Source organism: Helicoverpa zea, chromosome 28, assembly GCF_022581195.2.
Source record: "Helicoverpa zea isolate HzStark_Cry1AcR chromosome 28, ilHelZeax1.1, whole genome shotgun sequence".
Lineage (NCBI taxonomy): Eukaryota > Metazoa > Arthropoda > Insecta > Lepidoptera > Noctuidae > Helicoverpa > Helicoverpa zea.
In genome coordinates this window covers 2,980,559-3,008,182 of record NC_061479.1, presented here as the reverse complement: position 1 = coordinate 3,008,182, position 27,624 = coordinate 2,980,559, and the positions used below count along the sequence as shown (strand labels likewise).

The window sequence follows — 27,624 nt, the reverse complement described above, 5'->3', positions numbered from 1 at the left end:
ATGTTATTTAGATATTAAATAGTTATTTATGAATTTGTTTTTTTAATTACCTGACTAGTTTAAGGCCGTGATATAGTTATCGGCACGAATCTTGAGCTCTGACCTTCACCTGCGCAGAAGTAATTTATTGGGTCCCTTTTGTGGTATGAAGTGAGGCGCGGGGGCGGGCTAAAGCGGTGATTGGCCCGCAGTGCATCGAGTCATAGCCGTCACTCGGGATCGGTTCTTTGCTAATAAATCACTTCTGCGCAGATGTAGGTCAGAGCTCAAGATTCGTGCCGATAACTATACAGGATGAAAAGGTAAGTAGTGCTGAAAATATAGTACTCGTCTGTTCTGTAATTTATATTATACTAAAGAAATGTGGCAGCGAAAGTACTTATAACTACATAATTATATCTTCTTCTTTTAATTAATGCTATTTGCTCTCTTATGGACACACTCAGAGACATTTGATGGCACTAAGGAACGGCTTAACCGTTCCTTAGTGCAAAATTTCAATAAGAATAGTATGTCTCTAAGGAGTGACTTAAGTAATCATTAAATGTCTCTGAGTGCGGGGGTAAACCGTTCTATAATAAGTAGTAGCAATAGTTTCGAAGCAAAAAAGGGATACTTAATTAATTAATAGGTATTATTACTAAAAAAAGTTTTTTTGTTTAGGCATGTCATTACCTAACTTATATTATCCTGTCGAGGGTGTTATGTAAAAGTTCTGTTCTGTTCTGTTACAGCCTTTTTATCGTCCCACTGCTGGGCACAAGCCTCCTCTCACACGGAGAAGGATTGAGCATTAATCACCACGCTTGCTCAATGCGGGTTGGTGATTTCAGACTATATGTATAGTCCAGGTTTCCTCAAGACGTTTTCCTTCGCCTTTTTATCAGCCATTGGTGTCCAAGATATACTGTAAAATATACAAGATATATGTAAAAGTTACCCCACAAAAATTATATAATTACCTACAGAATAAAAGAAAACAGGGTCAAGAAAAAAATAACATAATAATTTTATGCAGTTTATTTCTTTGGTATACTAGGTACCTGTCTTAGGAATAATCTAACTAAAGTATAAAAGTCTTCTTAAAAAGTTTTAAATATTTCTTAATGCATTAATGAGTCTTTAGTATAAATTAAGCATAATGTATATATGATAGCAAAGTTATAACGAAATATACAACGGTTTTTTGTGCAGTTCACAGCTGTCAATTTTGACTGACAGAATTGTCAACTGCACCAAAAAAGGGTCAGACTATACTAGATTTCATAAATATATAGGTACAGACGACTAACCATCATACATTTAATAATTATATAAGTACAAAACTTAAAACTAAATTGTACCAAAAATTGGACCAATCAAGAAAAGTGATTTCTACTAATCTAGGCCATTATTGAATTAATATGTCATTAGCTTGAAAAAAGTACGGAAAAGAGAGATCAACTTACCCGAATCTGTCAAATTTTACCAATCGAACATTAACCTTCCACTATTGTCATAAGGTTGAAAATCGATTGAAAAAAATTTTACTACTGTTACTTTTACTTCTGTCAAAAAAATCTAATCAAATATGACTTTAGGCTTTAAACAAATATAGATATTTAGCCTACTTGGAGGGATGACTATAGTCCGACTAGTACCTATTCGACAATCTACATTGCTAGAAATAAAAAAAAAGCCCGGCCAAGTGTGAATTTTACTCAAAATACATCAGGTTCCCGCAAAGAAGCAGTCTAAAATATTTCTTGTATTCTATTTTTCAGCATATGTTATCAATTTTCTTAATACTTTTGACCGTGTGATTCTCGCGGTTTGAGAACACCAACAATTTGTGCGTAAGTTTCTTCATTTTGTTTCACTTGTCTTGTATTCTTTGCGGGGTCCAATCGGAGGTCTGCATACAATAGGGCGCTGGTTGCCTGTAACAAAATAACAATTCAATATCTATCTGTTTTATATTGTAAGACCTGAATGTAATTACCATATACTAAGAAACTAGCTTTTGCCCGCAACTTCGTTCGCGTGGAATAGTGACTACCAGCAGATTTTTGATTTGACCAATAGATGGCGCTATATGTCCGGAATAATTTTATTTTTATTTTATTTTTTGTAATAAAAACTATCCTATGTCCTTTCTCAAGTTTCAAACTATGTCTGTACCAAATTTCACACAAATCGGTTCAGTAGTTTAGGCGTGAAGAAAAGACAGACAGACAGACAGACAGACAGACAGACAGACAGACAGACAGACAGACAGACAGACAGAGTTACTTTCGCATTTATAATATTAGTTTGGATAAATGAATACTATTCTATTCTATCATTACATAAGAACGAAATCGATGAATGGATTGTGTCAAAGTAGATATGGTAAGAAAGAACGTTACTTGTGAGATGACGGCAGATAGAAGAGTATGAAAGGAGAAAACATGCTGCACCGACCCCGAATAAAATTGGAATAAGTGCAGGAGGATGATGATGTTATCTATCACTACATATATCGGGTATGTCGTATCTAATCACACTAAATTAAATACGTTAATATACTGGTTAATGTATGTCGATTAGCCCAAAGAAAAAAATAAAATACGTAAAAAAAAAGTTTTTCAAACAAAGTAAATAGAATGAAAATGTGCGAGAATCAGAACACAGTCAATACAAATAACGGAAATTCTCCCTTGAACACTGACAGCTGTCAATTGGTCAAAACATTCGATACTCCTAACTTTGTCTCTGCTTTACACATGATGTTGTAAATTATGAAAAAGAAAAATGACTCCTGTGGCTAAACCACCGAATGAATTAGGATATTTTTTTGCAATTCGCCATAGAATATCATTAAGTATATAAGTATTTGATAAGATTTTTTTTTACAATTCGCCATAGAATATCATAAAGTATATATGTGATCAGGGGCCCGATTCTCCTAAGTTAATAATGTCAAAATCGAATAGAAATCGAATCGCAATATGATCGCAATAGCAGTTTTAACCATATCGGGCATTCTGCTACTAATAAAAGACCAATCGTATTTGATTGGTATGCGATTGGTCTGCTATTTTAGTGATTTTGGTCTATACGGTAGTTTGCTGTACAATCATTTTGCAATCGTAAATCATTTGCAGACAAAATGATTCATTATTGAATGACAGAAAGGGATAAAAACGTTTATTTCAAAGAAAAAATAGCGGAATGCCACATACGCTTCAATCGTAATCGAGTCGGGATTGGATCTCAGTCGAACCGAGTCGAACGTGAATCGTATGTTGCTTAAGTAAAATTAGGAGAATCGGGCCCCAGAGATAGGATTTCATTGAATAGGTACGACACACCCGATATATCAAAATAATATATGGACTTTTTATCCATGTACGGCAAGTAGTAACAAAAATATACTTACATAAGTTTCCAATTCCAATTCTTGTACTGTTTCTTGTTCAGGAGATTTCTTGTGGCGTTTTTTACAAACTACATATACTATTAAAGCTACAATAATTATTATTCCGACAGAACCTGTTGCCAAGTAGTATTTAGTTTTGTTTGTGAATGGAGATAAGGAGTCATTTTCCATTGTACTTGGTTGGTTATAAGTTGGTTTATCGACTGTCATCTTGGCATTGCTAATCTCAAACTCAGTTGTCGTATGGGCATTCGTTTTGTTAGCCGTATTAGAGATGGGAGTAACAGTGAAATAAGAGGTCGATTTGGTAGTCCTTCTCGTTGTCGGTTTGGTAGTCCTTCTCGTTGTCGGTTTGGTAGTCCTTCTCGTTGTCGGTTTGGTAGTCCTTCTCGTTGTCGGTTTGGTAGTCCTTCTCGTTGTCGGTTTAGTAGTCGTAGTGGTTGTGGGTTTGGTAGTCGTAGTGGTTGTCGGTTTGGGAGTGGTAGTCGTTGTCGGCTTGGTAGTCGTACTGGTAGTCGTAGTGGTAGTCGTACTAGTATTCGTACTGATTATCGGTTTGGTAGTCATAGGTAGTGCTGGATAGAGAGTCACAGGCGGTGTCGTATAGGAAGTCTCAGGCGGTATCAGATAGGGAATGGTACGCGGTGTCTGTTTAGGATAGTTTGGTGTCGGATTCTTTTTAGTATTCAAATTGTTATTACTTGGATAACCAGCATTATACCCGCTATGCGTATAATAATCGTTGTTATCTGGTTGTGGAGGGGGTGCGGGTGATATTTCAGCACTATTTGGATAGTTATTATGATTGTTATAATTGGACAAATCAACATGGTTAGAGTAATTCGGAGCATTAGGCATATTCGGCGAATTATTGTTATTTTCTGAAACAAAAAAGAAATTAACAGTAAAAAATAATAATAGAAAAACACTTTTACACGACTTTCTGTCTGTTTTGTAATAAAAATGTCTTACCAATTTTCTTTTCATTAGGTTTTATAATATGTACCAACATAGTATTTTGCGATACATGGCGTTGTACGGTCGTTTGCTTATCGTCCGTAGTTATTGTGTACGCCACACAAAATAAGATCATTCCATTTGGAAACTTATCAGTTGAAGTTTCTTGAGCTTGCAACATCTGTAGGCGATTTTGACCTGGCCACACTAATCCTATCTGTACGTTTTTATACATTCTGTTATCTGTAAAAAGTTAAATGATCTAGGTATATATAATAAACTACAAAAACTTAAACATCGATTGAACACTCGTCTAAAAAAATGTGGCTGCAAAACGGACCTTATTTCAACGTCTTAATCTTTCATTTTTTTAGACAAGTGTTCAACAGACGTTTCAAAAATGTTGTAGTGCGACGGTTAATTTTTAATAATTCATTTATATCGGATGTGACGTTCACAATCACATTATATGAAATGCGTTAATATACTGGTTAATATATGTCGATTAACACAAAGAAAAAAGAAAAATACGTAAAAATAAAGAAATGATTTGAAAAAAAAAACATTTTTATAAATAAATTAGTAAATTGTATTTATTAAGAACTCACTTGTATTACATCTGAATAGCTTTCGATCAGATTGAGAATAATAGATTTTTTCTGTGTTGAATGGTTCTGAAACAAAAATGAGTTTTTCTAAGTACCTCGAGACTTTCAAAAATAAAGAATAGAGAAGAATCAGTTTAACTGCTTTCGAATACTTGTGTAATGATACAAAGTAGAATATATTATAGGTAGATATATATATAAATATATATATACTGAAAATAATGCGCTTTTTACAATTTATATTTTACTAGCTTCCGCCCGCGGCTTCGCCCGCGTAGAGTTCGGTTATATCGCGTTTCCAAGAGAATTCTTCAAAAGTTCGAGATAAAAACTATCCTGGGGCCCGATTCTCCTAAGTTAATAATGTCAAAATCGAATAGACATCGAATCGCAATATGATCGCAATAGCAGTTTTAACCATATCGGGCATTCTGCTACTAATATAAGACCAATCGTATTCCAACGACATTCGATTGGTTTGCGATTGGTCAGCTATTTTGGTGATTTTGGTGTATACGGTAGTTTGCTCTTCAATCATATTGCAATCGTAAATCATTTGCAGACAAAATGATTCATTATTGAATGACAGAAAAGGATAAAAACTTTTATTTCAAAGAAAAAATAGTGGAATGCCACATACGCTTCAATCGTAATCGAGTCGTGATTGAATCGCCGTGGAATGTGAATCGTATGTCGCTTAAGTAAAATTAGGAGAATCGGGCCCCTGTTCTTTCTCAAGGTCAATTCCATCTCTGTAACAAATTTTATTAAAATCAGCAGTTCAGTGGTTTAGACGTGAAAGCGTAGCAGACAGACAGACAGACAGACAGAGTTACTTTCGCATTTATAATATTAGTAGGGATAGTAGGGACTAGCCGATTTCTCGTGTCTTCACCCGCGTCCCGTGGGAGCTACTGCCCGCACCGGGATAAATTATAGCCTATTTTACTCGGGAAGACTGTAGCTTTCCAACAATGAAAGAATTTTTCTAATAGGTTCAGTAATAGGATATAGTGTCCAGGGTCGAAATAATATTTAGTCCGGATACATATTTTTTCTTTTTTTAATTATCAAAAAATGACAAAGATACAACGCTTCAAAAATTAGGAGTGGGGGCCTTTTACGTCACAGAGATCTGAAAACTGTAGCACTTTGTGACGTCACAGTCAACTTTAATACGCTATATCTTAATACCTAAGTTCTGATCCAATTTAAAAAAGAAAAAATACGTATCGCTTAATTTTGGATAATTTACAAGACGGACTAATTATTATTTTTTAGGAAACTAGCCTATTGTGTAGAATTTGGTGTACAAACAAATAAGGGTTTCCCCTTCATTAGATAGTATAGATGTCCCTGCATAGTATGAATTCATACATACTGATTTCATGATTTGGCACGAAAATAGTGTATGGTTCCGTTGTTATGTCATAATCCCGTATGCCGTTTGCTTGGGATATTATTCTGCTGCTAATTGTTGTATTAACATCAAATGAAAAAACTTCCATTAGAAATTTTGTTTTTTCGGCCACGACTCCTGGTATTTTTAAATTTTCAACATCTGTAATTTACGCACATTTTTATAAGTATTTACTACAGCCAGTTTCTTCATCAAAAGTAAAAGCCAAAGTATGTCATAAAGTAAAAGTAACGGTCAAATTCGTTTTTTCAAGGCTAAAGTAACAGCAAAACTAATAGATAAAACGAATTTGACCGTTACTTTTACTATATGACATCACTTTGGCTTTTACTTTTGATGAAGAAATTGGCTGTAATAGAGCTAAATCTTCCACATAATTTTACCTGCGCCCTGGATAGCATCATATGTCTAGCCTTTTCACAACTAAGGGATTGTTCACACCAAACGTATTGTCCGCCGCTGACTGTGAGTATACTCACTGTCTGCCCCAGTGTGAACGTCGACTCAATCTGCAGTACGCGTACTCACCAAGCCGACAATAGGCTATAGCGTACGATGCGCTACATGTGTGAACAAAAGAATAGGCTCTTGTAGGTTCACACTAGATGCGTACGCTGAGCGGCTGACTATTCTACACATAAAAGGGCTCAGTATTTGAAGTTGCTCGTAGTATTTTATAAACGATAAAACTAGCGTAATTTATTTTTTTCAAATCAGACGTTTTACTGATATTTCAATTAAATGATGCGCATTCAGATAGTTGCCTTTTGCGAAGCTCTAGAGGAAGACGAAAATAATAAAAAGAAGAGATTGTGGGTACATCCCTTAAATTTGAAGAGATGTTTTCTTGGTCAATTTCATACTCTACATTTCGAATATAGACTTTATCCAAATAAGTTCAAGAAATATTTTCGTATGACAGTAAAACATTCGATGAGTTACTATCTTTAATACGTTTAAGTTTATATAAAAGGGACACTAATTATCGACGTGCTGTACCGAGGCGCGGCGGTGCGTACGCGGCGGAGCGGCGCTATTCGGCGACTGCGTCCGCGTAGCCAATCCGCGTCCGCCGTGAGTAGTCGCGTAGTAAAATAATCGGCCACTGAGAGTCAGCTACAACAGACGACGTAACAGCGTATAGTCGGTTCGGTGTGAACGACAATTTCAATATATATGGAAAAGCAATAAACTGCGTAACGCGCGCTCACAGTCAGCGGCCGTCAATACGTTTGGTCTGAACGATGCCTAAGTATATTTAGGCCGGCTAACAGAATAACCGGATGCAGCTGTGCACCAGTGTTTTACATGAAGCGACTGCCTATGACCTCCTCATCGCAGTTACCCGATCAACTTTACCCCATACCCTTTTGTGAGACTCGTTGTCAGACTTTCTGGCTTATAGTAGTCGGCTCAGGTAGTCACTCGTAACGTCTGCCAAAGATGTTCAAATGACAGCCGTAACTGATAACATTGTTATTAATTTATAACTGCAAATGCTTTTAGCTAAGTTTTTTTTGGTGGGTGCAGCGTGAGGGTGTGTTAGACTCTTACGTACTAAAACCCACCATGTTCCTTCTTGAGCCCTTTGTGTACCAGGGCCGCGGTAACTCGAGCGAACATAATGTTTCCACGATAAAACGACTTGAAATTAAATACCTATATCCGGTGTGTCCTACCTAATCACATGTACTTTATGATATTCTATGGAGGATTGTAAAAAAATAACCTAATCCATTCAGTGGTTTGGCCACAGGAGTCATTTTTCGTTTTCACAATTTACAAAATCATGTGTAAAGCAGAGATAAAGTTAGGAATATCAAATGTTTTAACCAGTTGACAGCTGTCAGTTTTCAAGGGAAAAGGACCATGAGTCAAATTGGGCTCATTGTCCAACAGAGTTATAGCATATGCCGTTGTGTGTGAAGGTTTTTGTTTGTACTAAAATTGTTACTATGGGCACTACCTTCAATTCCATGGCAAAAAAAAGATATGCACCTAAATAGGTTTACATATTACGTAGGTATACATTCTGGTTAACAGAAACGAAATGGGTCGAGATGCCATCGCTCAGTATTACTGCTCGTGTCTAACAGGTAGGCGCTCAGTAGGAAGTTGTGCTCATATCATTTCAATAATATGGTATCTAGGGTGAGGCAGGCACTCACAATTTAATCCACCGGCAGGATATTTAGACGACATTATTATTGATATTGATTGAAATGTTAACAAAAATAATTTTAACTGTTAGCAGCTGTTTTATTTTTATGTATACATTAAACCTGGAATTAAAACTAGTTAAAGGTGTTCAATAACAAAACCTACACTGCCATAACAGCACTACTTTTTGCAGAATATTAGTTTATTTATGGTCGGAGAAAAATATTTATAGCAAAATAACCCTATGGATTCTTCGCAAAAATGAGTTTAAATCTTTATATTTAGTGCTTTACAAGTATATTCAAAGTGGTCTCATCTCTGTTGGTGGGTGAGCCCAGGCTTCACACATTTTTGCCCATGGTCCTTTCCGTTGTTGTAATGACCATAGTAATGACTGACTCTTATATAAAAAAAAAAAATACATATTTTTTTTTTCGGTGTGCTAATCGACATATACTTAAAACCAGTATATTAATGTATTTAATTTAATCTGATTTTGTACGACACATCCGATATAACGACACCCCGGAGACAAAGTTTATGAATTCTGATGAACACAATAAAAATCTCAGGACGCAGGTAGAACCAAAAAAAAAAATTTGGTTTTTACTTTGATTCCAAAAATGAATAAAATCTCTGGGTCTCTCAATATCGTTGTTAGCCTCACAAGTAAGAAAGGAATATAAAATCTTGCAATTTATCCCTTGACCTGCAACATAAAAAAATACATTTGTTTTAAATTAATAGATATAAAATAAATTAATCAAGTTTACAGAAAAAGTTACAAAAAAAGTCGTGGTGGCCTAGTGGGTAAAGAACCAACCTCTCGAGAATGAGGGTGTGGGTTCGATTCCAGGTCAGGCAAGTACCAATGCAACTTTTCTAAGTTTCTATGTACTTTCTAAGTATAACTTAGACACCAATGGCCGATAAAAAGGTGAAGGAAAACATCTTGAGGAAACCTGGACTATACATATAGTCTGAAATCACCAACCCGCATTGAGCAAGCGTGGTGATTAATGCTCAATCCTTCTCCCTGTGAGAGGAGGCCTGTGCCCAGCAGTGGGACGATATAAAGGCTGTAACAGTAATAGACAAAGTATAACTAAATATATTTTTAACGTTAGTTTTCAAAGTACATAAAAATAATACGTCCAAGGCAGATTTAGGCCACGGCGTCTGTTCTCATATAAGGAGATCAGCCAGCTGCGCAGGACATATTATAGTGCACAAGCATTTGCTTGGACACAGGTGCACTTACTATTCCTTCACTCTCATAGCGTGATGGGACGGCAATCCGACACCACCGGAGAGAGATCACAAGCAGGACCGACATTAACGTGCTCTCCGAAGCACACAAGTTCGGGGTCTGGAAGGATTTCGTAATGAGGGAACTTCACTGTGCTTTGCGCAGCTGGCTACTCTCCTAATCTCCTTAGAACTCCAAAGTTCCGCTGATTAACCTTTTGGTAATTATAAAATCATACCAAATATAGTTGTGGATTTGATACATATTCATAGCAGCGTCATCGTAAAAGTTTCCTTATAGGAAAACTCAACAAAAACATTTATTTTTCAAATTGAGTGTAATGCAAATCATATTGTTAAATTAATAGATATTTTATGTCATGTATAAATATAGCAATTAGCCACTAACGAATCGTTATTATAATATGATGACATAAAATACTGCCTCGTTGGTCTAGTGGTCGCAAGCGCGGCTGCTGTACTCGAAGTCTCGGGTTCGATTCTCGATTCCCGGGTCGGGCCGAAATCGCTTTGTGGGTTTTCTTAAACTTTCACAAAGCAGCCCGTAGTTTGGAAGTTGGTGATTGATTCACCCGTGCATCGGAGAGCACGTAAATGTCGGTCCTGCGCCTAATCTCTTTCCGGTCATGTCGGATTGCCGTCTCATCGGGTTATGCGAGTGAAGGAATAGGGAGTGCACCTGTGTCTGCACAAATGCTCGTGCACTGGCTGATCTCCTTAAGTGAGAACAGCCGCCATGGCCAAAATCGGCCGTGGACGCCATTATTTACAGTTTAGGTACACATTTGTGCTACGAAGTCTTATAAGAGCCGCCATTATGTTTGGCGAGAACTAAACCCATACGAATTACTAGCTGTTCCTGGGGTTCCACCCGCGTCTTTAGAGAACTGCTCTCTCTGTCTGTTTATTTTTTGCATGTAAATAAAACAATGACAAAGACACATAGACACTAAACAAGCTGTTGATTTGCATCCGTGCAATATTCAAGGACGTAATTATGCTACTGATTCTCAACCCAAATCAACAAAAAAATTGGTACATCATTTTTTTTTCGGAAATCCGTCAAGGTCACCTAGTCGTATTTAGACTCGGCGCGTGTGTTACTGGGGCCCGATTCTCCTAAGTTAATAATGTCAAAATCGAATAGAAATCGAATCGCAATATGATCGCAATAGCAGTTTTAACCATATCGGGCATTCTGCTACTAATAAAAGACCAATCGTATTCGATTGACATTTGATTGGTGTGCGATTGGTTTGCTATTTTGGTGATTTTGGTCTATACGGTAGTTTGCTGTACAATCATTTTGCAATCATTTGCAGACAAAATGATTCATTATTGAATGACAGAAAAGGATAAAAACGTTTATTTCTAAGAAAAAATAGCGGAATGCCACATACGCTTCAATCGTAATCGAGTCGGGATTGGATCTCAGTCGAATCGAGTCGAACGTGAATCGAATGGCGCTTAAGTAAAATTAGGAGAATCGGGCCCCTGGCCTTAAAGCCGTGCTATGCCCTCACACAAAGCATACCAACGCAACGCTCATTGACAAACACACATAACATTAGGTTACTTCTGAAATACTAAAAAAAGCAGCGCATATTTAGCTATCCCGTCCGATAATACCGTAATTCCAATCGATTATTTACGTATTGTGTGTCAACCTCCTGAAATATTGCGCAAATGCAAATCAACACCTTGTATTACTATTTGGCTTATGTTTAACTGATCACCAGATATAGTAACAAATAACAGACAAAAATAGTAAATGATCACCAAAATGAAACTCGCATTTTAATGTAAAATTATAACCAAAGTTTTAACACTTTGCTATCCTATTTAAGTAAAATTACTCCAAGTAAATTATGAGTAAGCCAAAAATAGTAAATGATCACCAAAATTAAACCAACATTTTAAAGTAAAATTATAACCAAAGTTTTTAAATTCTGCTATCCTATTTAAGCAAAATGAGTCCAAATAAATCATTGTTATCCCAAAAGTAGTAAATGATCACCAAAAGTAGTAAATGATCATCAAAATTATACCAGCGTTTTAATATAAAATGGTAATCAAAGTTTTTACATCTTGCTATCCTGTTTAAGTAAACTGACTCCAAAAAAATCAGTTCGGCCTGATACAATAAATGTAATAACATTATGGGGACCCTTTTCCTGCACTAGGGTGGAAAATTGTCTATTGCATGCCTCTAAACAGTGCGATAAGAGTGTTTTCGAGGGAGTGTATTGAGAAACACATTCTTCTTCTTCTTTCTTCTGCCCTGTTCCCAATTTTACTTGGGGTCGGCGCAATATGCCATTTTCTTCCATTTCCCCCTGTCACTCACTCCCTTCCTATTCACATCATCTTTCAGGCAATCCATCCATCTTTTCTTAGACTGACTGACTGGGGATCGTGTCCGGGCGGGCACAGCGCGGCGTTCGCGGTGCGGTGGGAGGGGCGCATATTTTGATAGCGCATGCATTGCAAAGCGGACACATAACTTAATATGGCATCATAGTACTTTATTTGGTAATAAGCCTACATTTTATGGCAATCACAGTGACTTATTTAGGCAAAAATAATACATTAATTTGGTCGTCAAGAGTTGGTGATCATTTACTAAATTTGGTGGTCGAATACAATTTAAAGTGGAGTCGTGACTAAAATAGCTGGTACTATTACATTTTTAGACTTTATTTTTCTGGTGTTCAGTAGATATATCTGGTTACAAAACTAAGGGTATCAAAGCATTTTATGGTGGTCATTATACTTGTTCCCTTACTATTTACCGACTCCATTTGAGTAGGCACTTACGTAAGATGAACTCAATTTATGTAAAAATATTTTAAGAAAAGTGCTTAAAAATCAGCGTAGGTAAACACTATACAACAATAATGACATTTACTTAATCGATTGAATTTATTATTCGAAGAAATAGTTTATTTGTTTAATACCTACCTATACGTTTGTGTAGATATAAACTCCTGTCAAGATTTTTTACCTAAGAAAGTGCCTACTCGAATGGAGTCTATATAAAATAGGGGTAATTTTTAACATACCTGTCGTGTTATAGCTAATTTCATACCGATCGATATTTGTCGGGATATTTTTCAAATGTACCGTCGCGTTCAATGTGTCATTTTGCCTATATCGTAGAAGTGTATAACTAGTTTGAGCTAAAAAAGAATGGTTATAATAGTACAAAAATCGTCATCATCTACCTAGCTAGCCATTTGCCTCTACAACCCAGTTACCTGGGTCTCAATTCTAATAATCTAATAATATGTCAATTGAATCTCAACAGCAGTTTTTGGTTGGCCATTGGTTTGCCATTGATATGCCATTGGTCTATAGGGTAGTCTGATCTACCATCGTATGGCAATAGTAAATCAATTGCATCATCATTAGTATGATTCATTATTGAATTACAGAAAGATAAAAACGTTTATTTAAAACAAAAAATTGCAGAATGTCACATACGCTTCAATCGTAATTGAGTCGTGATTTAATCTCAATTGGATATCAATCGTATGTCACTTAAGTAAAATTTGCATAATTGAGCCCTGGGCCCGGGTACACTATTGGTAAGAATTAGAAGGAATCGAATAATTATTTATTTTGTGAGTAAGACAAAACAAATGACAAAACAGCTAACAGTTTTATAACAGCTGAGCCGATTTTGATGAAACGAACCACATCTGGAAAAACAGCTTTCAATAAAAAAAACATGGCATACAAATTGGTTAATCATCAATGATATCGACAGACTGATACAAAAAATGCTAAACTTAAAATACCCCGCTTTTTGTTTCGGGATTTAGAAAAAAAAAGTCTTACCGTTAATAAATGTTTGGAGTACACTGGTGACGAAAAAGAATACCGAAATATGGATCATAATTCAATTGTTTTCTTGTGAAGACTTCTAGAAAGTACGACGGCAATCCGTAGTGTCTGTGGAAGATATTATATTGTGGTCATCATTGGTCTACTCAGGCCACATGCCGAAGCAATTTGTAAGTCAAAATCAATCAAAATCAAAAATGTTGGTTATGAAACAGGGGTCCGATTCTCCTAAGTTAATAATGTAAAAATTTAATAGAAATCGAATCGCAATATGATCGCAATAGCAGTTTTCAACATATCGGGCATTCTGCTACTAATATAGGACCAATCGTATTCCAATGACATTCAATTGGTCTGCTATTTTGGTATATACGGAATGCGGTAGTTTGCTCTACAATCATATTGCAATCGTAAATCATTTGCAGACAAAATGATTCATTATTGAATAACAGAAAAGGATAAAAACGTTTATTTCAAAGAAAAAATAGCGGAATGCCACATACGCTTCAATAGTAATTGAATCGGGATTGGATCTCAGTCGAACGTGAATCGTATGTCGCTTAAGTAAAATTAGGAGAATCGGGCCCCAGGCCACATGCCGAAGCAATTTTTAAGTCAAAATAAAATATTCAAACTTGTATCAACTACAAAACAGCACTTTTTAAACGTCAGAAATTAACAAAAGGCAGCCCTCAAAACGCCCAGCCTTCACCACTTCCTACGTATTTTTGCTGGGAAGAAGTGGCGGAACAAACTCCCAAAATATTGTGGTCTTCATTGGTCTACTCAGGCCACATGCAGAAGCTACCATGAGCACCAAAGGATGAACAACCACACAGCAAAAAATTGAGATATTAATGGCCAGTTTTAATAGTAAATTAATAAAGGCACTGATAGCCTATATACTTATAACTATCAGATAACTAACTGACACTTTAATGGTAACGAAATGAAAGAAACTTACCACATTAATACATCAATAGTAGAGGTAGATATGTAAACTTCATAGATTCATTTTCTTTACTTTTCAAAACACAAAGCAAATGTTTTAATGAGTCGAAAACACAATTTTTCACCACTTTCTCCTCACTTCGAAAACCTTGAAAACATAGTTGTCGTTTCTTCTAAATTTTAATTTTCACATTGTTATAACACAAAAAATAAACATAGGATTAAAAACACTCCGCTGAGTACATATATAGAACTGAAATAAAATGTCGAGCAGTGATATTAAATGAATTACATATTAATCATATTGTCATATTTTCCTCAACAGCTAGACCGCAAAGTATCGGCAGATACCTATGAAATAAAATGTGTTGTTATTGAAAAATTATTAATAATTGAAATAACTGATTCATTCGTGTTGTTAGGCCTAGGGCTTAATCATCAGTCAAACATGTTGGCGTTAAATTCCAGGGGCCCGATTCTCCTAATTTTACTAAAGCAACATACGAGTCACGTTCGACTGCGATCCAATCCCGACTCGATTACGATTGAAACGTATGTGGCATTCCGCTATTTTTTCTTTGAAATAAACGTTTTTATCCTTTTCTGTCATTCAATAATGAATCATTTTGCCTGCAAATGAGTAACTATTGCAATATGATTGTTGCCTGCAAATGAGTAACTATTGCAATATGATTGTAGAGCAAACTACCGTATAGACCAAAATCACCAAAATAGCAGACCAATCGTGAACCAATCGAATGTCGTTGGAATATGATTGATCTTATATTAGTAGCAGAATGCCCGATATGGTTAAAACTGCTATTGCGATCATATTGCGATTCGATTTCTATTCGATTTTGACATTATTAACTAGGGAGAATCGGGCCCCAGTCTAATTGGATGCAGCTGACTACCAGTGTGCCACAAGAAGCGGCTGCCTATCTGACCTCAATTGAGTTACCTAGGCATCCCAGTACCTACCCCTTGGTGGTAATATTGGTTGTCAGAGTTTCTGGCTTCTGAAATCTTACTGCTTAACCTAATGATCATTCGACCCGTGCAGCTGTAGTTAAGCCACTCAGTTGATAGCTTAGCCATGAGCCCCTCAGACCCCTTTTTTTAACGACGTTAAAAATTATCAAATGATCCCTTCCGCTGTGGGCTAGCAGCGGTGAGGGAGTGTCAAACTCTTACTGACTAAAAACCGTCGTGTTCCGTCGTAGGCCTTTTATGTAGGTACCCTACCCGACCTCCTCCTAGGTTTAACTACAGCTTGAGAATAGACAAAGGCTACTTTTTATCCGGCTGCTAGAAATCGTTTCTTCACTATTTCATTATTATATATTTTTAACAGACTTCCCAAAAAGGAGGAGTATTATTACAAAAAAATAAAACCGACTCCCAAAAACACTGAAAAGCAAAAAAATTATTCTTAGGTGCATCGGCCTAGAAGTCGGTGGCGTGTAAACTCAGGTCAGGAACATCCAGTAGACACTGACTTCTAGGCCGATGCACCTAAGAATAGTTTTTTGTTTGGTTTTCAGTCTTTTTGGGAGTCGGTTTTATTTTTTGTAAAAAGTTTTTTTTTTCTTTCTATTTATAAAAACGTCTTTACATAAAACACACAAAAATTGAATCGAATCCGTGACACTCGATGCCAAATCAATTACTTAATTACATAGGTATCAGTTTTCCTTTGAACTTTGAACAGTTTCCTTAATGACTAATTTTATTTAACTTTTATTGTAGGTACTTTACAAGTCATGACGATAAGGAAAAAATATTAATATTCATTCTCGGTTAAACATTTCAATTTCTTTTGGTTAGTATTAGTGCCTTCAAAACAGTCACAATATAATGAGTAAGTACCTAACTAAAACCTTATCGCACAACTACAATAAATGGCTGACTATAGGTACTCATTAATTTGCTGGTGAATCTACCGGGTACCATACATGCCCTACAACCCTAATTTACCTTTGACGTTACACTCTAGTTCCCCTAGCATAATAACGTAATATACCTACATAATATGTACTCCTTCTATAAATTTCCTTATATTCCACCTTAAACTCCCCTTCACCTACTCGCCTATGTACTTCCCCTTATGTTTCTCCTTACCTTACCTTCATCTATTCTCGGTACTCCCACATATACTCTATTATGCAATAATATTATAGAACTATACCTACGTCATTGCGAGCAAGCGTGGTGATGAATGCTCAATCCTTGTCCGTCAATCCGTGTGAGAGCAGGCTTGTGCCCAGCAGTGGGACGATAAAAAGGCTGTTACAGATACGTCATTGCTATTATATACTAACTTACTTATGTTCTCCCCTTATGTACTCTCTCTTAGCATACCTCCTTAGCTAGCACATCCTAACAATCCCTATTGACTACCTCATGTAGAGCCTTATGTTCCATAACAAATATTATTTTATGTACTCCGTCGTCTATTCCCCCTTATTCCCCGTTGTATAAGTTTTAAGCACACAGATTAAACAATACTACGATATAACGTATCCAATAGCTAAAAGCCTAGTGCTCGAACGCGCACGAATAAATAAATAAAACAAAAAAAAGCTCAAATTGTCGTGTTGTCAAAAGAGCTCAATACAGTCGATTGTGATGTCGAAACAATAATTTAAATGAAATTATCAGTTTACGATACTATTAATCAACCGGACCATGTAAATTAAACATGCGATAATAAAGGAGTACAGCTTTCAAGTCATACGTTCCTTGTTAACAGTGCATTTTTGTTGAAAATTAACAAAAAGTAGTCAGCAGAATGGATGGGACTTGGGTACTGATTTTACTGGCTCTGGTGATGCTAGTAGGGTCCTATGTAGCTGGAAGTATACCCTTGAACGTGAGCATGTCCGAGGTAAGCCCAAAATTGATATTAAAACAGTTTTTCTCGTAAAAATTACGAAAAATTGTTGACCATCTGTCGAGTGCGTTTTGGTCTAATTCACATAGATTTTTGTGATACGAAAACCTTGTGTGTACATTGGAAACATGATAAACTTTATTAATTGGCTAGCCATTTGCTACATGAATAATTTTCAAAGCAATTTAATGTTTCACAAAGGCTATGAAATAGAAATTGCTGCAAGTCTGTACTCTGTTGAAATGTTTTAAACTTTTTAACCCCCGACGCAAAAACGACGGGGTGTTATAAGTTTGACGTGTCTGTGTGTGTGTGTGTGTGTGTGTGTGTGTGTGTGTGTGTGTGTGTATGTGGCATCGTAGCTCCCAAACGGATGATCCGATTGTAATGCGGTTTTTTTTGTTTGAAAGGAATGTCATTCGGGAATGTTCTTAGCTATGTTTGGTGGAAATCGGTTCAGGTCTTCAAGGTCATCAGCTCGTTTGATAGGTGTGATAGGAATGTTACACGCTCAGTTTACTTGCAAGCATATGTGGGATCTGAAATTTGAAACACTAATGTCTTCTGGAACCGCTGAGCTGGTCTGCTGTTAGGGCACGAAGATAGGAGACGTAACCCTGAACTGCCTTTTAGTAAACGCATCGAGTTTGGGCTCGTTGAATTTGTCTTGACTAGTTCTCTTCATGATTGTAATTGACGAGAACCTGATGCTGGAAATGGGATGTGACGGATCAAACCCTGGAATGCCGGAATGAAACGGATAAACCGATTTATATTTTTGCTGAAAATCTAGAATGACAAAAGTTAATCTTTATTGATTCTTAATCTGTGCAATTCTCCCAGAGCCAGTTTGTCATGAGGATTGTTAAACAGCTTCCTTTGGCCGTGATCGCATATAGCGACCCCATCTTAAAATAAAAGAAATTAAATGAAGGAAGGAAAAATTAAGGAGCTCCTTCAAAAAGCATGAAATAAAATTAAATTATAAATTTAAAAAAACCCCCGACCCAAAAAAAGTACTCAATTAAACCCTATAAAAAGCAAAAAATAACTTTAAACACTACGTAAGTACCAACTAAAGCATGTCAGACTAAACAAAATTTTGACGTGTCGGGGGACCGCTTTTTACCTTTAAAAATACTTACATAAATCAAATGATACCTACCTAATTACAACACTCGTATAAAAAACACGTATCTAAACACAATTATATACAAAGTTAAAAGTAGTATATATAATGTAGTAGTATGTAATTACTTCTAACGTTAGGCTAATAAATTAGAGCGGTCCCCCGACACGACAAAATTTTGTTTAGTCTGACATGCTTTAGTTGGTACTTACGTAGTGTTTAAAGTTATTTTTTGCTTTTTATAGGGTTTAATTGAGTACTTTTTTTGGGTCGGGGGTTTTTTTAAATTTATAATTTATTTCTTTTGCAATATTATTGCAAAGACAATGTTACTTTAATTCGTTCTGCCTATTTTTTTTTTTATAATTGGATAGTATTTTCTTTTATCTGTAATGGGCATATAATTTATTTATTAGTTTTAAATAAAGAAATAAATGGATATCAAAATATTGAATGAATGTGCTCTATTTTATTATTTGTTTTGTAAAATCATTTCTGTATGTATTTTAATTTAAGTTCACATCAGATATGATCAGATGTGATCTTATCTTTGTAATAATGTAATACAAAGTAATATTTTGATGTTTTCAACGTTCAATGATTATTGTAATTGATAAACATTTACTTGCAAAGTATGTATTTTATTTATTTGGTACATCAAAAATATACAAGGAATAATCAAATCAAATACCTTTATTTTCAGGCTGCATTGGCCCATAGAAACCTTAAAGACTAACATACTTATATATTCTATTATAAAAAAATGTTAGCATATAACAACTTTAATCTATGTTAGTAACACTCCACTATGCACTATGTCACAGTGCAGTGTTTTGGCACTTAATAGTAAGGTTAACATATTTGTTTCTAGGACAAGCTCCAAAAAGTCACAGTATTTGGTGCCGGCCTCCTAGTAGGCACAGCCCTAGCAGTGATCATTCCGGAAGGCGTCCGATCTCTGTTCAGTGAGCGATCAAATCCTACAGTGGTTACAAAAGACTTTACTGCGGAACCGCCGAGCCATGATGATGATTTACACTCTGTTATTGGCATATCACTTGTTTTAGGTGAGTTTAAAATATAGTTCTCTTAAGTTCCTGAGTTGTGGTGGCCCCCATCTCTCACTTATTAGTGCGTGGGTTCAATTCCAGGTCGGGCAAGTACCAATGTAACTTTTCTAAGTTTGTATGTACTTTCTAAGTATATCTTAGACACATGGTTTATTAAAAGTTGAAGGAAAACATCTTGAGTAAACCTGGACTATAAAGTCGCGTGAAGTGTGGTGAATTGATATATTTATAACTTAGAATTAACGCCCAATCATTTTCCGCGTGAGACGAGACCTGTGCCCAGAATTGGGACAGTAAAAAGTCTGGTGGTGATGAAGGCCCGGGTTCACGAACGACCTATTAAAAGGCAGTTTTTGTTAAATAATTCGTAATAAAATACTGTTTCCAGAAAACTGATGTTTATATTGTCAATGAAATTGGCTCTCAATGTTAATCTTTGTTTCAGGATTTGTGTTTATGCTGCTGGTAGACCAAATGTCATCAAGGTATAATGATCAAAGCAATCCCGTTGAGAAGAATGTCACAGCCACTGTGGGTCTAGTTGTGCATGCTGCAGGTTTGTTTCATAATATTTATTTTGTAAATCCTTACTTATAACATGTAGGTATACTAAAGTAACTGTCTCTCTGATGGATTTTCTCATGAGAATCGATTTAAATTTTCTTATTGAGTAACAGCTGTGTGTAAATATAATAGTTTATCATATGAAAGCCTATACTTCACCTAAATGACGTTAAACTGTAGGTCCCGGCTGTCATTGAACATCCTTACAGGTAGTCAGAAGCCAGTAAGTCGGACACCAGTCTAACCAAGGGGTTTCGGGTTGCCCGGGTAACTGGGTTGAGGAGGTCAGATAGGGCAGTCGCTTCTTGTAAAGCACTGGTACTCAGCTACATCCGGTTAGACTGGAAGCATACCCTAACATATTTGGGTAAAAGGCTCGGAGTAGGTGGATCATATGAAAGCCTACTGATTTTAGAAGTGTAAAATAAGTGCAGTGCGGTCTCGGGTTCGATTTCTGATTCAAGCAGAAATCGCTTACCCACAAACCGTTAAGAAACTTTCACAAAGCACTTTGCATTGGACAAAAACATATTAATTTGTGTGTGCAAAATAATAATAATAGGCAGTAACTCCATTTTATTACACTAAAATCCGACCCCAACATACTTGCTAAAATCATCAATCAATATACATTTTGAACTAATATGACTTATCAAACTCAATATTTCAACCGCATTGTAATTTCAACCCTATTTCCTTAGTATTAAAGTCCATATTTAATTTTAATCTACAGCTAAAATGTTGCAATATACCGGAACTAAATATACATAGAAAACTAAGCATATATATGTATTGTTATGAGTTAACGCTGATTAGTAAATTAACGTATTACATGTAACTGATAAGAGAGTCTAATATCGGCACGAATCGTTTTGTAATAGGCGTGTTGGTGCAAGATATTTTATTCTGAGTTTGGCACGTTATTTTATCTTATATCTACACGTAATATTATGAAGAGGAATAAATATTTTAGTTTTATTTTGTGGGGTTTGAAATGACTAAACGATTTGAAAAATTCTTGTTGGTTTAAGCTTTTCGTTGTACGTAATCTGGGCCCCGATTCTCCTAATTTTACTTAAGCGTCATACGATTCACGTTCGACTCGATTCGACTGAGGTCCAATCCCGACTCGATTACGATTGAAGCGTATGTGGCATTCCGCTATTTTTTCTTTGAAATAAACATTTTTATCCTTTTCTGTCATTCAATAATGAATCATTTTGTCTGCAAATGATTTACGATTGCAAAATGATTGTACAGCAAACTACCGTAAAGACCAAAATCACCAAAATAGCAGACCAATCGCACACCAATCAAATGTCAATCGAATACGATTGGTCTTTTATTAGTAGCAGAATGCCCGATATGGTTAAAACTGCTATTGCGATCATATTCGATTCGATTTCTATTCTATTTTGACAATATTAACTTAGGAGAATCGGGCCCCTGTCTGTATTTATGTGCAATAATGAATAAAAATCAATTTATCCCCGACTGACTAAATGTCATGGCACATTATAGCGGCACCGCAACAGCACGGCGTCGCCTCGAATTAAAACTACGGCTAGCTGCCAGCGCGCTAACTACGCATTGTCCGCAAAGTGCAAGCTCGCCGCCCGCGCGCCGTCCGCGCCCCGGCCGCGCGCCGGCCGCGAGGTGTAAGCTTGCTGTCACCGCAAACTCAATATTATTTTAAGACAGTTATGATTGAACATGACGTAATGACGTTGTTTCGCTGCCGACTCGGAGTCGGCGCGTAATGAGCATGCCGTCGGCGCGCTGTACGCATGAGGTCCGCTCGCTTGCAGCACGCGGGCTGCGAACCGAGTTGTGTGGTAGCGGCAAGCGCGCTGACTGCTCGCCGTTGGTTTTTTCATATTGACATTACGAAATATATTATAATATACACGATTTAATCTAAATTGAATGACAACTTAAATGCTGGTGTGGAGCCGTGCTGTTGCGGTGCCGCTATACTGTGCCTTGACCCTAAGGGACATGGCGAGCTGGCACCTTGGGGACAACGCGTAGTTAGCGCGCTTGCAGCTAGCCGTAGTCTAAATTTGCGGCGACGCCGTGCTGTTGCGGTGCCGCTATAATGTGCCATGACCTTAAGGCTAAAGTTTATCCGGCTGCGGGTAGTCATTTCCACGAGATGCGGGAAGCCAGGGTGGTGCGCAAGTCTCGAAATTTTAATAACAATAATTTTAATCAGGGTCCATTATAAAAATATAAAGCCCGAATAAAAACCAGCCCATTTGTTATTCTGATGTATCAGCTGGATTACTGCCAAGTTTCATCAAAATCCGTTCACCCACTTGCGCTAACAACCTTTCGCCTTCATAATATTAGTATAGAAAACATGACTATCTTAACTTCCAGCGGACGGTATAGCTTTGGGCGCGGCTGCAACTACCTCTCACGCCGATGTGGAGCTGATAGTGTTCCTGGCTATCATGCTACATAAGGCACCAGCTGCTTTCGGACTGGTGACTTTCCTCCTTCACGCTGGACTTGAGAGGTAAGTCCTTAGTCTTCACTAGAGAGGAAGACACCACAAAAACAGGTTTTCTGCAGGAGGTACCAGCTGCTTAAGACATCTGATCATATTCTCTCTTCACTTTGGGCTCATGAGGTAAGTCTCCCATTGGAGCAAGTTACATATACCTACTCTGTGGCTGTGGGATCCAGAAGGAACATGGTGGGTTGTAGTCAGTAAGAGTCAGTCTGACACTCCCTCACCCTGCACCCACAGCGGGAGAGGTCATATGACAATTTGCCACCACAAAAATTGCATATACTGACTTATGCTCAGAATATATTTCACTGCGAATGGAACTTTGATAAGAAATCAAAATCGATCCAGTATTTAAGAAGAAAAAAAAAACGAATTATTAAAAACAAATGCATAAACTTGTTAGCAAAAAAAAACAAACCAGTCAGTTTCTTTTATTCTTATAAGTTTTTCTTCGTTATTTCAGGAACAGGATACGAAAGCATCTGCTGATATTCTCGTGTGCCGCCCCCCTGCTTGCTTTGCTCACGTATTTCGGTATCGGCAATGAGAGCAAACAGACTTTGAGCGATTTTAATGCTACAGGTAAGATATTTTGTTAATTTTTACGCAAAAAATGAGATAAAAAAAGCTAAAATACGCTTTATTATTTTTGACAAAAGTTTTTTTCGTCTTGCTTAGTTAAAACATTACAATCAAAATCAAAAGTCATTTATTAAAGTAGGCTGAAAATCAGCACTTTTTGAACGTCAAATCTACAAAAGACAGCCCCCAAAACGCCCGCCCTTCACCACTTCCTATGTGTTTTTGCTGGGAAGAAGAAGTGGTGGAACAAACTCCCCAGCAACACAATTCTGTCTGTATGGTTTGAAGAACCGTATACGAAACATTAAAAATATCACTCAAAATTATATACATAAATTTGTTTAAAAAAAAACAAGTAAACATGTAATCATGTTGGCTTGTACGCACCTTACCCATAAGTACCTATTACTCAAGCAGCTACAAAAAATGTGTTAGGTCATCCATATATTCAAAATTTACCAAATACATACATAATTAAGAGTAGCTAACAAAAAAAATAACGAGGCAGATTTGAAAGCTTTGCTGGATTTTCTATGGATCCCATCCCCACCTTTCACCAGTCTTGAAACTAGTGTCATCATGATAAATAAATAAATAATGTCGCGACACCTTTTCACACACGGTCGGTTAGCCCCATGGTAAGTTATTTATTAACTTGTGTTATGGGTGCTAACACAACTGATAAACTACATATAGCTACATATATACATATTTATAAATACATATAGTAACACCCAGACCACGGCCAACAAGCAAGCTCATCACACAAATATCGACCGAACCGGGAATCGAACCCGGGACCTCAGGTTCGGCAGTCCGGCTTGGTGACCTTTGCGCCACAGCGGTCGTCAATCATTTTTCATTATGTCGACTTATTCCAAATATGTGTGTATGGCCTATATCTATTGAGTTAATTCATTTTTGTTGTATAAAGTTCGAAAGAATAAAAGGTAGGCAAATAATGATTTTAATTCTTATTTTTTTTTTCAGGAATAGCAATGCTCTTCTCAGCGGGCACATTTTTATACGTCGCCACAGTCCATGTACTACCAGAATTGACCCATCCCCAATCCCACACCCATTCTCTACTCCCCATGCAAGATGGGGTTCCCCCAAAGAAAGGTTTTGGGGGACTACTCCTTTCAGAGATGATCATTCTAACTGTAGGAGCTTTAATGCCACTCTTACTTACAATGGGTCATAAGCACTGATTTGTAAAGCGCCGATAATGGGGTATTTTCTTTTTGAGAAATAAAAAAAATATAGTTCTCAGGTGTGTGACTAGATGGCGTTGTACCTAGTACGTGAGTGTGTCTTAGCACCGAGCCTTTTGAGCCGAGACACAACAAATTCAGATTTCTGGAAAAATAGTTTTCCAAATCTCTCGGGACATTCGGATAATAATCTCACTGACTTCTTTTGTCCTTTTATTCCATTTTTTAACACGCTTATATTAGCTTCAATTGTAACTATGTATGTAAGAAAATCTTGGAATCTTAACTTGACCCACTTCCCGGTCTTCGATTAGGATGAAATTTTGCACACGCTCTGAATTCTGATGACAATACATGACCAGCGTGTTTTTTAGTTTTAAAACTATTATTATGCCCTTTTTTTAAATTGTTGATGATGAAAACGTTTCGTTATACGACCTGACAATTATATGACGTTGATAAGATATGACGTTCCGTTCCTCGCATTCACGTACCTAGGTCAGCGCCATCTAGTCATCAGCTAGGAAAAGAAAATCCAGGATCCAAGAAAATCATTTTGATGAAATTTGGATAAAGTATAGATAAGTTTTTTGCGAGCTCGGTGTTGCATCAAAATTTGTTTGTGAATTCGCTTTTGTGATAGAAAATTGTAGATGAATTTTTTGTATGTATATTGTGTAATAATGGTTACTATTTAAAGTGTTTAAATTAATTATTTTATGGATTGTTAGTCGATTTTTTAAAATGCCTTATTTAAAAAAAAAAACTTGAACAGATTTTGAAAACTACCATAGAGTATGAATCAAAAAAGTGTTACTATTATTTTTTTTATGTTTTCAAAATCGACTTTTAATTAAAATAAAAAGACAAGCAATAGTTATTATTACATTTAGAAAAATAAAATATCAACATTTTTAGCAATAAAATAAGTATTAAAAAATATTTAAAGTACCTACAAACTATCAAAAGACAAATTCTTTCTACAATAACAGCGTTTTCACACTAGTGGTTTTTCTGCGCGACAAAAAACTATTGACAACTATCTATGACGAACAATGATACCCAAAAATGACAGTTTTTTATGCCTAGTGTAAAAAAATTGACGCGCGACTATATGCACTAGTGTGAAAATGCAGTTTCTTAAATGGTGAAATTTTAATTATATGCCCCAAAAACTAAAAATATAAACAGATCTTATGAAACGGACAAAATTTGTGCGTATAGTTTCTAATTAGTGTGTATTTAGTAAAATAATTTTGAAAAAAAAGCATAAATCTACCTACTATTGATTTCTGACACTTACGCGAATATAAGACATTTAAATAAAACTACTTTTACAGATTTTAAACTTTGTAAAGGATCCGAAACGACGGGCTTAAACAATATTAATATAACCGCGATAAAATCAGTTAAAGTAGTTTTATTTAATTGTCTAATATTCCCGTAAGTCTACTATTGTTATAACGCTGAAAAGTGTGTTTGTTTGAACGCGCTTATCTTAAGAACTACTGGACAGACATATAAATTCTTTCAATGATAAATAGGCTATTTATCAAGGAAGGTTTTAAGCTACTTTTTACCCGTGTGCACTGAGTTGTCCCTACGGGAAGCGCTCACTGCACACTTTTAGTCGGCCGATAGTTTGTTTGGGCTCATACGTCAGTATGAAAAGGTACGGTAATATTCGGCTGGTATCAGACCGACTAAAAATGATTTAATTCACGATTTTCGTAAAATAAACATCGGGCAACTATCGGCCGACTATTTGGTATTCTTAATCCTGGTTTTTGCAGCTAATTTTGAATTAAATTCAGATGAATCCTGGCTGGTAAATAGTATAATAATTTAAATAATAAGTAAATATAATTTACCTACACATAGAAGATTATTTTAGGCTGTGTATTCAAGATTTTAAGGTTTTTAAAATATTTTATTTTTCTGCTTTAGTTTAATTTAGAACAAAATTCAGGTTGATAAACATACTTGATAGGATCAATCAGGTTATTCTTGCAATACTTATATGTTATTTTTCTACATAAATCTAGTTTCTTTTACTTCTATAAGAAATGTGAAAAACGACAAAATAAGCCAATATTGTTTTAAGAGACGAAATATAAGAAAATGCTGTGTAATTTAAAAAATAATTTGGGCTCATATACAGAATGTCCCAAAAGAAAATGATCAGTTTTAATAAAAAAATATCATAGATTGCAAAAATCAGATTTTTGAAAATTGCTTGTTGAAAGACTTTAGACTTAATTGATGTAAAAGTCATGTGCCAACGACGTATTAAGAAAAAAAAGGAATTCATAATTTTTTTTCAAGGTCAAGGACCATTTTCGGACTTGAAGCAAATATTATAGAGAAACTGCATCAAGCTAATCTACTCTAGTCTGCATTTTTTTTACAATCAACATTGAACCTTATACTTTAGATATAAAGTTGAAAATGAATTAAATATAGTAGTTTTTTTTTAACGACGTCAAAAATCATCAAATGGCCCCTCCCGCTGTGGGTTACGCGCGGTGAGGGAGTGTCAGACTCTTACTGACTAAACACCGTCGTGTTCCGTCGTACGCCTTTTATGTACTAGCGCCACGGTAACTCTTTCAAACAATCCCGCAGCCCCGGCAGGCAGATTGTAGTAGCTTGATGTGCCGTATATGTTTGTGAACTCTAAAAAGTCTTCTTTTAACTTTTAACAAAATAATCGTTTTGTCTGAGTGCTGATTCTGAGCTTTGTAAGTTTACGCGCTCGATACGTAATTATAACTTGGCTGAAATAAAGAGTCGTAGGCTACATGCCATGATTAGAATATAGAACTTCATTCATTTGTCCGGATTATGACGTTTACTATTTAAATAAATAAATGATCAGTTGTATGATAATTTGCGCATCGAGAAAGTTAACTTGCAAAACTCGCACTAGGCACTCTGGTCTATATTTCTCTTGTTTTAATAGTTTTTTTTTTGACAAAAATGGACAAAACCTTTTTTATCTGTGAAATAAGGTGATAAGAATGGTATTCAAAAAGTACCAGAG

At 36.1% G+C, this 27,624-nt stretch overlaps 2 protein-coding genes across 2 annotated transcripts; one reads left to right on the top strand and one right to left on the bottom strand.

Moving 5' to 3' along the window:
* Positions 1-1,035: 1,035 nt before the first annotated feature.
* LOC124643766 (mucin-5AC-like) lies at positions 1,036-14,853 on the bottom strand. Its single transcript, XM_047182843.1, has 9 exons — positions 14,625-14,853; positions 13,655-13,768; positions 12,877-12,993; positions 9,156-9,254; positions 6,347-6,526; positions 4,966-5,031; positions 4,373-4,600; positions 3,401-4,281; positions 1,036-1,919 (listed from the first exon to the last, which is right to left on the bottom strand). The coding sequence occupies exons 2-9, from the start codon at positions 13,710-13,712 to the stop codon at positions 1,782-1,784; spliced, it is 1,767 nt and encodes a 588-aa protein (XP_047038799.1). The 5' UTR covers positions 13,713-13,768; positions 14,625-14,853; the 3' UTR covers positions 1,036-1,781.
* Positions 14,854-17,203: 2,350 nt separating this feature from the next.
* Positions 17,204-27,039, top strand: LOC124643765 (zinc transporter ZIP9). The gene is made up of 7 exons (XM_047182842.1): positions 17,204-17,498; positions 19,505-19,700; positions 20,149-20,259; positions 22,650-22,788; positions 23,249-23,367; positions 24,358-26,127; positions 26,450-27,039. Exons 1-6 carry the CDS (start codon positions 17,403-17,405, stop codon positions 24,576-24,578), a joined length of 882 nt encoding a protein of 293 aa, XP_047038798.1. The 5' UTR covers positions 17,204-17,402; the 3' UTR covers positions 24,579-26,127; positions 26,450-27,039.
* Positions 27,040-27,624: the final 585 nt, after the last annotated feature.

Excerpts from the sequence above, each read along its gene's own strand:
- LOC124643765 (XM_047182842.1), top strand. The coding sequence starts at position 17,403 with ATGGATGGGACTTGGGTACTGATTTTACTGGCTCTGGTGATGCTAGTA. Across the intron at positions 17,499-19,504 it reads TGAACGTGAGCATGTCCGAG|GACAAGCTCCAAAAAGTCAC; the intron begins GTAAGCCCAAAA and ends ATTTGTTTCTAG. Across the intron at positions 23,368-24,357 it reads GAGCGATTTTAATGCTACAG|GAATAGCAATGCTCTTCTCA; the intron begins GTAAGATATTTT and ends TTTTTTTTTCAG.
- LOC124643766 (XM_047182843.1), bottom strand. The coding sequence starts at position 13,712 with ATGATCCATATTTCGGTATTCTTTTTCGTCACCAGTGTACTCCAAACA. Across the intron at positions 6,527-9,155 it reads TATTCATTTTTGGAATCAAA|ATGTTGAAAATTTAAAAATA; the intron begins GTAAAAACCAAA and ends CGTAAATTACAG. Across the intron at positions 4,601-4,965 it reads GCTATTCAGATGTAATACAA|ATAACAGAATGTATAAAAAC; the intron begins GTGAGTTCTTAA and ends AACTTTTTACAG.